At 38.8% G+C, this 15,774-nt stretch overlaps 1 protein-coding gene across 1 annotated transcript in view; it reads left to right on the forward strand.

The window, feature by feature from the left end:
* CACNA1A (calcium voltage-gated channel subunit alpha1 A) overlaps window positions 1–15,774 on the forward strand; it is a 132,248-nt gene that overhangs the window by 97,800 nt on the left and 18,674 nt on the right. The window contains exons 37-43 of the mRNA XM_072399471.1: window positions 1,102–1,207; window positions 2,278–2,385; window positions 3,348–3,448; window positions 4,557–4,666; window positions 4,840–4,978; window positions 6,426–6,539; window positions 15,639–15,677. Coding sequence (XP_072255572.1) covers window positions 1,102–1,207; window positions 2,278–2,385; window positions 3,348–3,448; window positions 4,557–4,666; window positions 4,840–4,978; window positions 6,426–6,539; window positions 15,639–15,677 — 717 coding nt within the window. The remainder of the gene's footprint in view (window positions 1–1,101; window positions 1,208–2,277; window positions 2,386–3,347; window positions 3,449–4,556; window positions 4,667–4,839; window positions 4,979–6,425; window positions 6,540–15,638; window positions 15,678–15,774) is intronic.

Here is a 15,774-nt window from a genome sequence, read left to right on the forward strand (position 1 = left end):
TTTCAGGGATTCGATCATGTTGTGTGGCCAGAATATTTCATGGCAATTTCTGACTGATACAATAAGTTTCACAGCTTTGTTTGTGAATGTATTTTCTTTTTTCTCTTTTTACTCCCTCTCTCTTCCCCTATCTCACCTTCCCCGTCGTCTCACTCTCGCCTTCCTCCCGCTCCCAGCCACCCTCTCTCCCCTGTGCTCCCCCCTTTGTAGGAGCTCTAGTTCTCTAAAGAAATATTGCATGGGGATTCCCTGCACGTTGCACGTCACGGTTCTGCATGCTGCATGCTCCAGGTTGGCTTGTGGATTTGCCTGACAATCTTTGCTTTGGTTTGTGCTAGCTATTTGTTCTCTCATCTCTGCACTTCCAGAGTGAAGTGAAGTTTTGGAGCCTTGTGTTCCTATTTTTACTCTGGAGGTGGAAAGTTGTTTTAAATAGGTTACTTGCTTGTAAGAGGAAACTCTAAGGCTCTGCAAAATGCTATATTTTAATCTGTAAATATTAATATATTACTGACTCTGAAAGTATTTTACCATTCACAAGTCACACCTTGGTGCTTGTAGTCCGAAAAAATAATATTATGGTAGCAGCTAAGCATACAAACTTTTTCTTTACTAATAAAAAATACTATTGTAGGTTCTACACCTTGCTCTTTTAAATGTAAATATATTTCTTTAGATATATTTATAAATAGAACCTGAATCTAAAATTCACATATCTTTCCAAATATATATAGACATATGAATATCCATGACACAATGAAAAGATCCATGCGGCACCGTGTTGCGGCAATAAAAGTGGTTGCACAGTAGTTATATATGTAAAAATCCCAGGAGGTCCCATGTAGTTTAAAACTTTGGTCGTGGTGTCTGCCTTTTAGATTTGACTACATTTAAATGTACATTCTAAAGATTTACCAGTACATTTGGACAATCTCCTTACATATATTTTAAAAAATAAAATATAATACCAAAAAGAGAGACACTTTTTAAATAAAAGGGTTGCACATAATCAGAGCCTTCTGAGTCCTGTATATAAGCAAGTAATTTAATTTAATTGCTATTAGATCAGATTAATAATGCTGTGATTTCTGGATCTTACAGAGGCTCCTTCGAATGGACCTTCCTGTGGCTGATGATAATACTGTACATTTTAACTCCACTCTCATGGCTCTTATAAGAACTGCATTGGATATTAAAATTGCCAAAGGTAAGAGCACACTTTTGTTTTTCATGTTCAGAGTCCAACATCAACCAATATGATATGGCTAGTCGTTATCTAGCAAGGGTTTTATTATGACTGGCAGTACGGACAAGTTTTAGATATATTAGACCTGATTTATTAGGAAAAAGATAGATTATAACAGAAGAACCTGCATGATCCAACAAACCTGGATTGGATCTGGTGCAAGAATAAAAATATTTGCCAACTCATAGCAAATGATTTTTAGGAAATCCATTCCAGGTTCCAGTAACTTGAATCCAGCATGCAGAAACAAACTCTTAGACCTCAAATTGAAAAACTAATGTTGAGCAAAGGCCATACATAAAGCTAGGAGTGCTCAGAGTGATTTCAGCAAAATGCTGCATCAGTGAAGTTTTCAGTTTTGAGGATTGAGCTTTTTTATGTAAATTAAAAATTGAAAAAAAACACATGTACTTTTTACAGGAGGTGGTTTTGTGTATGGTTACTTTACTTTAATTAATGCATACCTACCTTCTTTAATTGTCTGTTTGGCAATTTTTTGCCAGGAAGAGGTTGAGTTTCTGTAAACCTTACACATTTAAAGCTCATTACATCATTATTTTATTAGAAATGCAAACTTTTTATGAAAGTTTGATTTTAGTGCAAAATGTTGATCTTGACCGGTCCTGAGGTGCATGGAAGTGTGCTCATCACCAGGGGAAGAGGTCACTGCCCTTATTATTCAGTAGACATGGGTCTAAATTTACATCTGAGCTATAAGTTGCAAAAACAACTCAAGTCTACCAGTGAAAGGGAGTCTAGCAGTTCATCTTTTTGCATTTGCAAGAGAGACAAGACCACTGCCTGATCCCAGGGGTATTCCTTTTCCTCCAGGGGTATTCCTTTTCCTCCATAAATTTGTGAGAATAAGCAAGCAACATAGGAACATTTCTTACAGACAGAAAAAGTAGAATAAGAATAATTTTAGAATATGAAAAATGCTATTTTTTTGCACTAATCATTACAACTTACTCAATGGTAAAATGATACTTAAATGATCTATTGATCTATGATTTTTATTTGTTTTATTTCAGGTGGTGCTGACAAACAGCAAATGGACAATGAGCTCAGAAAAGAGATGATGGCCATTTGGCCTAATCTGTCCCAGAAAGCCGTCGATTTGCTGGTGACACCACATAAATGTAAGTAAAGTATTAAGGATGTTCCTGGTGTTGATAATGTTAATCATTTTTTTCAAGAAGCAACCATACTAACCTTTTGAAATGACCATTTAAGGCTGCTGTGTCAGATAAATTCTTTTAAATACAGGCTGACACTCAAAAATCTGATAACCGATAATCACACTTTACACTGTTTTCTGGAGGCGTCGTTTATGTTTTGATGGTGCTCTACTCCACAATCAGCTGTTAGGTCTTGTTTTTCCTCTACAAATTGAAGCTGTTCCTGTTGCTGAGGATGCTGTTGCTGTCAGTCATGAAGATGATCATCCTGACAGCCCATCTGCTATTTAGCTTCTTTTCGAGGGTACAGTAATGATTAATATTCTGAGGCTCTATTTTTGTTTAGCCGAACTAAAATTCAGTAAAACTGTTTTATTTAGTTGGTGAACATTAAAATTTAATTTGCTTTTCATTTAGCGTTCTTTTATTTTAATATATACAGCATATATAACCTTCAAAAAAGTCCTCAGGTCCAGAGGTTGCCGGATTTTGAATGTCAACCTGTACATGGAAATATATTTTATGTGAAGTGAAACAAAGTTCTAAGTGAATATTTATCTGCTATAAAAGCAATATGTGGGCTGATATTGATCTGTAAATGCTAGCCTACTAGTTGTATCTGTCTTTAACAATAATATGAGTCACAGAACTGGAACATTAATGCAGCAAAAGTCAACATTTCAATGGCATGTGTCTATATATGTTCAGAGAAAATTAAAGCAATAAACGCAGTTTGTTCCCAACCTTTTGAGGATACAAAAGCCAAGAAGCCTCTCTTGACAGAATTATTTCTATGATGTAATTTTCTAAGTAATATATGTGCAATGCTTTTTTTGTAGTAGTACACTCTGCAATATTATGGAGCTACAAAAGTGTTGATTGTACATCTCCCTTACAGTATGTTATCCATTCTTTCTTGTCAGCTACTGACCTAACCGTTGGGAAGATTTATGCTGCCATGATGATTATGGAGTATTACAGACAAAGCAAAGCAAAACGGCTGCAGGCTTTGCAGGAGGAACAGGTAACCTGATCATAAATATCTTGCCAGCGACATATTAACACAGAAAACTCATCTGCAATTTATACTGCGATCTACTACAAAATATTAAGGGCAAGACCAATTATTTACACCATCACACTGATTGTAGTTAGGTACTTGTTTTCTGCATTACATGAACATTAAACAATAAATGTTTTAAAAATTAGATAGTAAAAAAAAGGGGATTATTAAAATATGCCACAATGATGAAAAGTTCCTCTTGTAAATAACGTGTTAAACAAGCTATAGGTGTTGCGTGTATATTACCAAAACAAAGACATTGTTGTTAAATCTATCTACAAATCGATTTCTCCAAACCTAGTGGAGAGAATTTCTACAGCACCTTTATCAACACAAAAAAAACTGTATTGCTCATAAAAAATGTATTAGAATATTGGACTTTATAAACAAACTTCTATGTGTGCTAAAGACAGTAACATGGATACAGAAGTTCCATATCTTTATTGACAAAATGCATAGTAAGTTCTAAAGCCACCTATAAGTCACCTAGTCAGGCTCAATTCCATGTCTTCGACATGACAGTGAGTAAACTATGCTCAAGTACTAGTTAGCAGGTAGGTTACAAAACCAGTCTTGATCATTTCTGTAATAAATGTTTGTCATATTCATTGCTTCCCTCTGCAGAATAAGTAAAATTATCTATATACCTGACAGCTAAAAGCAGTGCTTGAGATGTTGGAATATGCTTGCCAACAACACTCCGAAATCTGTCAGCACTTTAAGCCAAGAACATACACAGGACACTAAAGCATGTCTTTACACAAAAACTGTGTATATCATAGTCACCAAGCAGAATCTTGCACCACAAAATGACAGAACAATAAATAATAGAGGTCAAACGTCCAGTTCTGTCAATTTTTGGGAATCATTTTTTTTCAGTATTTGAAACCTATATTAAAATATAAATGGTGCAACTCACAAACAATCTGATGGACCCAGTGTATCAGAACTTAGCTCTGTCTTTATCATTGTACTTGGTGTTCCAGTGCTAAAGAACAGTTATTACCAGTTCTGTAATTATAAATACATTGTACTGTCAGTTGTATGAGTCAGATTCCATCTTTTCCAGAACCGAACTCCACTCATGTTTCAAAGAATGGAACCTCCATCACCCACACAAGATGGACCGATGGGACTAAACCCTCTGATGTCTTCTCAGAGGGAGCCAGGGGGAGACATGTGAGTATTACCTCTAGCAAATTCTTGAAGCTTTTCCTTTAACTATTAGAAACTGTGTACGAGTGACTGTTTCAAATATGTGACATTCATATGAAAGCACTGTACAAACGCGTAAAAATAATTTTTCTAGTCCTTTATCGAATATATTGACCTATATTTTCATGGTGTTCCAGGAATATCCCTGAGGGTGGAATGAAGGAGAGTCAGTCTTGGATGACGCAAAGAGCACAGCAGATGTTCCAGAAGACGGGAACATGGAGTCCAGAGAGAGCCAGAGAACAAGAAAATACCAACAGCTGGCCAGATTCCCAGGTACGGTTACCATATAGATTAAGGAAGGTTTGAACATTTGGGGTTGAATAAACCGGCATCGGGGCAGCAGATTTCCCGAGCATACAGTATGCTCTATACACTATGTATATGAAGGTAGGGAGTTGCCTTTGTTATCACTCTGGTAAACAATATTTGTTAGGTAAGTTTCTTAAAACCTGATTGACTTGTGAATGTCTGCCTACTATCACAGATATGGGATTGTCAAATGATCTGACCGAAAAAAATTCTAATTGATTGACTGGACTTATTCTATATATGGGCAGTGTCACACTTACCTGTTCCTCACTAAAACACAGGCATCTCCCTCCTGTGCATGTGGGCAGTTCTGATGCTGGGCGTGCCTCTGTTTTCAGACTTTATCAACTCCGCCCATGCCGCTGGCCAATCAGAAAGTAGCCTCTTAACCAGCCCTGGCTATTTAGCTTGCTCATAGACTCCATTCTGTGTTCGTGCAACAAGTTACTAGGGCCGAGTTCCCTAGTTCTGTGAACTAGTTCCTGTACACCTGCTGCTTATCCAGTGTTTCCTGTGTCCAGCTCCTGTGTTAACCCCTCGTTGTCCAGTCTGTTGGTTCCCAACCAATTTCCCTGTGCTGTTCCTGTGTTCCTGTCTGCCTGTCGATATCCCTGCTTCTCCTGTGCCTCCTGCTGTTCCCAGTGTCTCCAGTGTTCCCTGTGCCCGCAGTGGCCCCTATGTCATTGCTGTCTCTCTCCTGGATCCCTGGCTATTGACCCCTGGCATGTGACCTGACCTCTCTTGCTTGCTGCCTGTCTCGACCCCGGCTTTTCTTTGACCATCCTCCTGCCTGGTGATTTGGTACTGTGCTTGCCCACCTTGGTGTGCCCAAGGACCGCAACCTGGCCGTAACCAGCAGCGCAACATCCTCCCCATCAAAGGCTCTGGAGAAAACCTGGTTACGGCTTGGACTCTGCGTCTTGGCCCTTCTCAGGGCTCACACCACCTCCATATGCCCCCTAGTGGTCCTGTCTCTACGTGCGTGACAGGTAGCATAAACTGAACCCAAAATGTGCCCATGGTAACAATAGTGACTGCATTTCAGCACTGTCGTTATCTTGGCTGCATTTTAGGCCAGGTCAGAATCACTCTGGTAAGTAAGTTACATCTCAATTACCATCACTGGGATTTTCTGTCATCTGAAATGTGCTAAATACACTATTATTAATATTAAACAGGGTTTATATACCACCAATATATTACACAGCATTGTACATTAAATACACTAGCTGAAAATAATGCAAATCAAAACTTAATGAAAAGTATTGGGAACACCCCCAGTCTGACATTTCCCCCCTCTTCTTGGCACCACATATAAAAAATATAGTTTTTTTTTTTGAACTTTTGAACTCCGCTTGACTGATCTCATCTTGTTTTGTAAAAAATAACTAGACTCTGTCTTTGTTCATAGTTGGTGGAGATGACAGAGATGAGTCGAGATGGTTACTCAGACAGTGAGCAATATCTTGTCATAGAAGGGCATGGCAGAGCTGCTTCAATGCCACGACTACCTGCTGACAACCAGGTAAGTACTTCCTTCTGGTTCTGGGATCTTGTACACTATAAAACAACCACCATACTAAAAGCCTCTCCTGATCGTTTTTTCCTGCAATACCACCAATGTCAAAGACATAATATACCTGACCAATTATAAACAAAAAAATGCCGTTTATCAGTGCAATAGACTTCTAAATCATTCACTAAATTATCATAAATCGAATGTCTGTATCCCTGAGCTCTCGTTTACACTATGGGGTATATTCATACAGCAGTGAACCTGCTTGTTAAATGGGTTTTAAATAACAATTCATAGGCAGTGAATAATTGGTTAAGATCACTGCTTTATAAATATTCATTTATGGTGCATTTCTGTACATTAAGGTGTGACAGCCCTTATTTTAAATAGGCTGGCAGTGCATCCTAAAGTATGGAAAATGCAATATTTTTTAATGCAGTATACCGCAATGCCAGATGGTTTGCATATGTGTGCAGTGGTGTGGTACGATTCAAGTGGGTTGAGCTGTGCTGCCCAGATGCACACAATGGCACCACATTGCACCGTACTGTGTAAAACACTGCCATGTTTTCCATGGGTTACTGCAGGATAGCATGAATAGGCCCTAAATGTGAGCTCTGTTGCTCTTTGGTAATGTATGTATAGGAGCCACAAGTTTGGCATACATTCATATGCAGCTGAGGCAAAACTGCTCCACAATATCATTAGGGAAATCTAAATGTTTAGTTGACATTGTAACTTTATGGGACTTTATGGGAAATACAATGTTTGCCTACAAACAGCAGGAGAAATAAGAGAGAGATTTGCGGATTTGTCAACACAGGGTACTAAAAGTGGAAATTGCATGCCTAACAATTGGCCCAATTATTATTCCACTTATCAATCTGAAAGTCCAGTGAATGCTCAGTGAAACTGTGTTCACTGAAACTGTGAAGCTGTGACATGGTCGATCAGATAATACTGATTTTATTGTACAAGGTTGGGAGATCGTTTGGGACAATCTGGGCATGCTTTAATATTATTGACAGTAAGTGGAACTCCATGCAAATATATTAAAAAAATTGCTGTTCAAGGTATGAATAAAATAATTAATGTAATACTCTCAAATGTGGAGCAAAAATGTCAGCAATTTAATCCAGTAAGGCTCTATTAGACTGCAATATTGCTACCCTAACATGTTGCACACACTGGTGAGAGCGGAGAATACATTTTCTACAAGAGGAACATTGCACAGGAAGATCCTCACAAGTGAAGTAAAGGATTATGTAAAGCCAGAAACAGAAATGCAATATATTGCAGCTTACCAGTCTGTAGATGTGGTTGCTCCATTTTCTTTTTTCATTTTTTTTATTATGATTTTTACCTGGGGATCCTGCAAATAACTTCCCATCCCAGCCTGGGGCTAAGTTTACTCACTTTCTATGGAGAGCCATGGTTTTCACCCATGCTGGACTTTAATTATGTCCTCCTCTCATTATCTCCATTTAATGGGGGTGTTGGGATTGGTAGGTTTTAGATAGAAGGTACGTACCATTGTCAGTGCTTTCAGTTTAGTAGCATTCCTGGTAAAATCACATTATTTAATAGCTGAAAATTGGAACTAATCAGGTAAAATACAAAATGTTATATTTGTTTTTAGAATTAGATATTCTTTAAATTAATAAGTGTCCTATTAAGCAGATTGGAAAAAGATAAATGAAACAGGACTTTGAGAACTGTGGGCCACTTTCTTCTACATATCGGTAATGCAAATGTTGTAGCCGATAAATTTGTGTACAGATTTCATTGTTTTAGCAGTTTGGCTGGGATTCTGCTGTAAAATACTTATATAATGAAAAGTTTGATTGTTGTAGCATGTGAATAATATGTGATACTTAATTGATGTATATTTTTAGAAATGATGTTTGAAAAAAAAAAATCAATGGGAATACAAGTGAATATTTATGAAATGTTTTACATGCTGGATAGATGGAGCGTCTGGTTCACTCCTGCATGAGCTGAGCTGCATTGAACATATTTGACATTAAGCCAAAGCTTTGAAATCACAACCCTCCATAAACATATAATATTCGCTCTCCATTGCAAACACATGAATGTACATAACAAGCATTGCATTCCATTGCTGCATGTACATCTTCTTAAGAAGTCATGCACAAATTAGATTGATAATTATGGACTCTCATTTTTACTTTTTTTTCTCCTTACTGTTTCCTATAAAGCACTAATAATATGCTAGTTGGCCAGCTGAAAACAGGGTCTTCTACTTTTACTAATAAACTGGAAAACCTTAGACCTGTGATCATCTGAGGGCAAGGGGGGGGACTGGTCGGCATCAGGCCAGAAACAATGGTTCACTCACGCTGCCATACATTTTGCTGTATTTAGGAAGAGAGCAAACATATGGACAAGAACATCCATTGCTTTCAAACTGGCCTGTTCATATCTGCATTGAAAGGCATTAGATAAAATGTCCTGCACTTTGAATTTTAGGAAATTAAATTAGATCTTTTAAAAATTCAACTCGGTTCATCTAAAATGGATATGAAATTATGTCAACTCAACATTGCATTCTTGCCTGATCAAGGCTTGAAATGTTAACCAATTTACCTTCCATCTCAGTTTTTATTCAGCACGCTTCTCACAATGCTTTATGGTAAGATGGCAAAAATCCTTGCACATGGTACTGCACAGCCTCGCGCAGGCTACAGTTTATGGGCTGTGGGCTTAGAAATAAGACATATAGAAATAAAGTGCTTCAGCCAGTAAACTCACTGGCCAGCCTTTTCACAAGCTTAGATTCAATGATATTTTTACAATCACAAAAAGCTTCATGGCTATTAGTAAAGTGAGAGAGACCAGGATAAATGCACAAAGATTAAAGCAAATCTCCGGCAAGAGATTAAAATGTGCCCTTTCCTACCACCCCTTTACCAATCAACCTAACTGGTCTTACATTGTGAAAGAAGCTATGATCAGCGAAAGCCAACATCCAGGTACCTGGACAGCACCAATTCCATGTTGGAGGGACCACTGATCCACCACTGCAATGGCAGCGCCAATATTAGCCCCTATATTTAGAGGAGGCATGGGAAGGGAGATGTCCTTATGCACAGAGATCAGATTTAAAGTGATGCCCAATAAACAAGGACATCATTATATTTTGTATTAGGTAGGCAATGGTTAAACACACCTGTTGGTTTATTTACTGATGTCTGTATAATTTCTGCCATCCAAGCTTATAGCCTATGCTATGTAAAAATCATGTTAGGTCATTTTTTTTATGTTTAGTAAATTGTATCTTGTGTATATAACTGAAAAAAAGTTGTTTAGTGTTAGATTAGTTGCTAGTATCTAGGCCTAGTGTATCTACTGCCTATACCAGGGGTCAGCAACCTTTACTATCAAAAGAGCCATTTTGCCTCCTCTTCCACTAAAGAAAAATAGTCTGGAGCCGCAAAACATAACACAGTTTATAAACTTTTAAAAGTTTTAATATTTTTTTTAATTTTACCTGTTACAACAAGTGTGCATGTGTAGGCCTACTTTGAAATAAATTAAACACTGAACTATGCCCCTAGAAGCCTCCAGCTTCTAACGTATCATCCTGTTACATTAGCTGGAGGCTTCTAACGTAACAGAGTAGATTTTTTTGATGGGCAGAGTTCTTTATGTTCTGACGATGCCTTAGCGATGAAATTTTAAGGGGTGTTAGCCACAGGTGTCCCTCATTTGCAGCTTTAATTTTGTTCACCTGTACCCCCCAATCTTGAGTAATTGGGGTTCAGGTGCTAGAAGCCTCCAGCAATGTGTAACAGGGTAGATTATTTTGATGGGCAGAGTTCTTTATTTTCTGACGATGCCTTAGCGATTCAATTGTAGGTGGTGTTAGCCATAAGAGTCCCCCACTTGCACCTCTATTTTGGTCACCTGTACCGCCTCCCCCCCGTTCCAGAGAAATTGGGGTTCAGATGCTAGATGCTTCCAGCAATGTGTAACAGGGTAGATTTTTTTGATAGGCAGAGTTTTTATGAATTTTTAGGAGGTGTTAGCCACAGGTGTCCCGTACTTGCACCTCAATTTTTTTTCAACTGTACCCCCGTTTCTGGATAAATTGGGGTTTAGGTGCTAGAAGCCTCCAACAATGTGTAACAGGGTAGGGGTTTTTTGATGGGTGGAGTTTTTAGGAGGTGTTAGCCACAGGTGTCTCCCACTTGCACCTCTAATTTTGTTCACCTGTACCCCCTTCCTGTTCCAGAGAAATTGGGGTTCAGGTGCCTCCAGCAATGTGTAACGGTAGATTTTTTTGATGGGCAGAGTTCTTTATGTTCTGATGATAGCCTAACAATTAAATTTTAGGGGGTGTTAGTCACAGGTGTCCCCCACTTGCACCTACATTTTTGGTTTTGTACATCTCCCCATTCCAGAGGAATTGCGGTTCAAAGGAGGGGGATGTCATTGTACACACCCATTTGTACAAGCCCCGTGGTAGATTTATTTCACTGGTAGATTTTTTTCATTAGAACACCGGATAGGGAATCCCCCTCCTCCGCAGTGTCATGGTAGGAAGGGGATCCCCCATCAGAGATCTCCCCGCGGCAGCCAAAGGGAGCCACAACAAGGAGGCTGAAGAGCCGCATGCGGCTCCGGAGCCGCAGGTTGCAGACCCCTGGCCTATACCTATATATATAGCGAATATAAAAGATTTATAAAATTTTTGGAAACTATGTAAAATATTTTACAAATTAGAATTTAGTGCATTTTTTTAATTTATCTATAAATTTTTCCATTTTGCATATTATACATAAAGATACAAAAGAGTGAAATAGCACATGAATGCAATAAACACGATGGACGGAGGTATAAAGGGGTATGCTCAATCCTGTAAAGATGGGCAGCAGAACAGAATCAAAAGTTTTGGTATCACTATTAATCAGTACAGTGTATCACCTCCGCAGATCAAAGGGTACAGGAAAAAGTAGAGAGAGAGGAACTGGAACTAGACATTGATAAAAAGAAGGGAAAATAGTGCAAAAAAGAGAAAAGGGGAATACTGAAAAAAGGGGGAGGGAAAGAGGAAGGGGTCCCCAGTTTCCACTATCCTATCCCACCCTAAGCAGGCCTACAGGCCAGAGAGGAGGCAAATCTAACAATACATCCAGCAGAAGGACCCAATATTCCCCCAAAAAAGAAAATCCAGCCAATAATGCCAGGTTTCAAAATCCAGCCTCTCTATTGCTGAGGGAAACATTCCCCATATTTTTAATCTCCCCAGACCTAGCCATCCAGCGTCCACCCTTAAGAGATTTAGTGCAGTTTGATTGTATTGATTACCTGGTGTCACAGGTCATTAAAGTTCTTCTAAAGAGAGAGAGAGAGAATACACTAAAAGTTATTTTCCTTTAGACGTAAAAGGAAAGTGCTTACACTCTTGATTGAACAAATCGGAGGGAGAAGAGGGACAGGGAAGAAATCACTCCAATGACTAAACCTAGCGTTAACATGCCACGTATATAATTTTACCTTTTCTGTAGTCCTGAACACATTTCCTTTAATTACAGAAGTAAAAAGTCCAAAGAGAGAAATCTTTTGGTGGTTACTTGAAGCACAATTTGCCAGCTACTAGAGTACAGGGCCAGCAGTTGGTGAAACAGGGGAAAAGTTGCAGTACACAAGTTTGTGATATTTATAAATATATCTGTTAACCTTCAGTAAAAATCTGTGTAGGTCTGTTTTTTGTATAAAAATACCCGCTCTACCAGCAATTCATTTAAAACCTTTTTGTTTAAGTCCTAAGACATTCCTTTACTGATATCATGTTACAAAAGACAGAGAGTGCTTTCCTCAAAGCAAACAAATGGATACTGTTCCATATCAGGCTGACTCTGCCCCACAATGCCCATGTGCTTGGTTGTTATGCTTGAGTATGTTATCACAAGTATACAGCTGCACTGAAATTATTCCAGCATTCAATAAGCTCTGAACAGCACACTTACACATTATGGCAGATTCACCTGCCAGGTTTCCCTTCTCCAGCGATGACGAATCGGGGCTTACCCTTGCTCTAACTCAGTGTACTCTTCCTCTCCACCATCATTGCAATCTCGTCCATGTCTTTTTCCAGAAGCTCAGCTTTACTCTTCAGCAATTCAGTCATCTATGTTGTACCTCCCCAAAAATTAGCTTTAGAAAGCCAAGAAAAAGCCATGGTGCATCCAACCCAAGCAGTGTACACCAAGTCCACAATGTCATCTTTCATATTTCTGACCCAGGTTCACCTTAAGTTATCTAATAAGTATGGTCTAAATGCTCAAAGTTTCTATTGAAAGTGGACACTTAATACAGACTTAAATTAACACTAACTGTATGGTTTTGGTTAGACATAAGCAGGGAAATCTGCCAGTCCTGCAGCGTTGATGGCACAGAATCCAGAAAGCAGATGATCATAACCCAAGCAGATTATCTGTGCACAAACATTGTGCGGAACCAACAGATTAGAAAAAGGACTAGGCCATGTATGTCAAGCCTTAATAGGTAGAAAACCACTCAATTTTCACTAAGACATCATGCACTTAACATTTATGTAAAAGCACTTTACCACATTTCTAAAAATCTTTGAAAACCTGTTTGAATTGGTCTGTGCTCCAGTAGATGACAAGTAAGCTTAGAGAAGCGTATGTATTGCTCCAGCTTCCTTTCTGCTTCTGTTACTTACAGTTAGGTCCATAAATATTTGGACAGAGACAACTTTCTTCTAATTTTGGTTCTGTACATTACCACAATTATTTTTAAATAAAACAACACTTTGAGCTTTAATTCAGTGGGTTGAACAAAAAGATTATATAAAAATGAGAGGAACTAAAGCCTTTTTTTACACAATCACTTCATTTCAGGGGCTCAAAAGTAAATGGACAATTGACTCAAAGGCTATTTCATGGGCTGGTGTGGGCAATTCCTTTGATATGCCATTATCAATTAAGCAGATAGATGGCCTGAAGTTTATTTGAGTGGGGTGCTTGTATGTGAAAGATTTTGCTGTGAACAGACAACATGTGGTCAAAGAAGCTCTCCATGCAGGTGAAACAAGCCGTCCTTAAGCCGCAAAAACAGAAAAAACCCATCCGAGAAATGTCTACAATATTAGGAGTGGCAAAATCTACAGTTTGGTACATCATGAGAAAGAAACAAAGCCCTGGTGAACAATGCCAAAAGACCTGGACGTCCACGGAAGACAACAGTGGTGGATGATCACAGAATAATTTCCATGGTGAAGAGAACCCCCTTCACAACAGCCAACCAAGTGAACAACTCTCTCCAGGAGATAGTTGTATCAAAATCCAGGTCTACCATAAAGAGAAGACTGCATGAAAGTAAATACAGAGGGTGCACTGCAAGGTGCAAGCCACTCATAAGCCTCGAGAATAGAAAGGCTAGATTGGACTTTGCTAAAAAAAAAAACAATCAAAAAAAAGCCAGCACAGTCCTGGAAAAACATTCTTTGAACAGATGAAATCAAGATCAACCTTTACCAGAATGATGGCAAGAAAAAAGTATGGAGAAGGCGTGAAACAGCTCATGATCCAAAGCATACCACATCATCTGTAAAACATGGCGGAGGCAGTGTGATGGCTGGGGCGTGCATGGCTGCCATGGCTTTGGGACACTAGTGTTTATCCAGGATGTGACCCAGGACAGAAGCAGCCGAATGAATTCTGAGATGTTCAGAGACATACTGTCTGCTCACATCCAGCTAAATTTAGTCACATTGATTGGGAGGCGTTTCATATTACAGATGGACAATGACCCAAAACATACAGCCAAAGCAACCCAGGAGTTTATTAAAGCAAAGAAGTGGAATATTCTTGAATGGCCAAGTCAGTCACCTGATCTGAACCCAATTGAGCTTGCATCCTATTTGTTGAAGACTAAACTTCGAACAGAAAGGCCCACAAACAAACAGCAACTGAAAGCCGCTGCACTAAAGGCCTAGCAGAGAATTAAAAAGTTGGAAACCCAGCATCTGGTGATGTCCATGAGTTCATGACTACAGGCTGTCATTACCAGCAAAGGGTTTTTAACCAAGTATTAGAAATGAACATTTTATTTTCAGCTTTTTAATTTTTCCAATTACTTTTGAGCCCCTGAAATAAAGTGATTGTGTAAAAAAAAGGCCTCACATTGTTATGCAGTCTTTTTGTTCAACCCATGGAATTTCACCGATTTTTTTATCTTTCAAGAAACCCGGCCAATTTTTTTGCAGCTGGTTTCTCAGCTGTATGTATTTGTATTAGTCATTGTATAGCGGTGTTTCTCAAACAGGCTTCTGTGGAACCTTTAGGCTTTCTTTTGAGGTACCTTTTTTCCAATGTGTAATTTGTGTTTAAGTGACCCCAATGATCTTTTTATAGTTAAGGGTCATATTTCTAATGGCCAGCAATGTAAGAGGAACACTAATATACTGTGGGAGGTGGATACAGTAATCATAGCATGGGTTCCTGAAGACCTAAACGTAATATACAAAGGCTCCACCAAGAGGTGGAGAATGGTTGTCATAGGATGTTTAACTTTATTAGTTGGATATTTTACCTACTTTAAAAATATATTGATGAATACAACCAAATGTATGAGGCTTTACTGCAGATGATGGCAGATACGTAAAGAAGACTAAGGAAAATTTAGTCAGCCAGCATCCTCACTGAAATATCACTTTTATTATCCTGATCCTTTAAGTTAATGTTCATCACAATTTTCCCTATTTTCCATTTAACACAGCATTCTTCACTGCTTTCATCTGTGGTATTGATAGTTGTGTCCAGCCTGTAAACCTGCATTTTAGGTCATGTGGAACTTGTAGGAATAACCTGTGTTGTTGTAACACGTCTTCCTCTTGTGGCTGTTATGTTGTGTCAACTCAGTGTAGTCATTTGTCCTCCAGAATGGACATGTTGAAAAAAACAAGTGTTTGGGTCTAACTGCTGTTAACTTGTGTTCTTTCTCTCTGTGTCTCCCCTGCTGTCTGTCCTTCTATCTCTTTTCCCGTGATGTCTGTCCATTCTGTGATCTCTCCCGTCCTCTTGTTTCTCTTTTCCTCTCTGTCTTGTCTTACCGTAGCAGCGAAGGAAAACCCGACCCAGAGGGAGTAATCTCAGTGTATGTAACACCTTTATGCCATGCTCTAACACTCTATCCTATCTTCTCTCTGTCCATCTAGGACTTTTGTTAACACCCCCTGTTTTATATCTACACT

The sequence above is a fragment of the Pyxicephalus adspersus genome, chromosome 2, assembly GCF_032062135.1.
Source record: "Pyxicephalus adspersus chromosome 2, UCB_Pads_2.0, whole genome shotgun sequence".
NCBI lineage: Eukaryota > Metazoa > Chordata > Amphibia > Anura > Pyxicephalidae > Pyxicephalus > Pyxicephalus adspersus.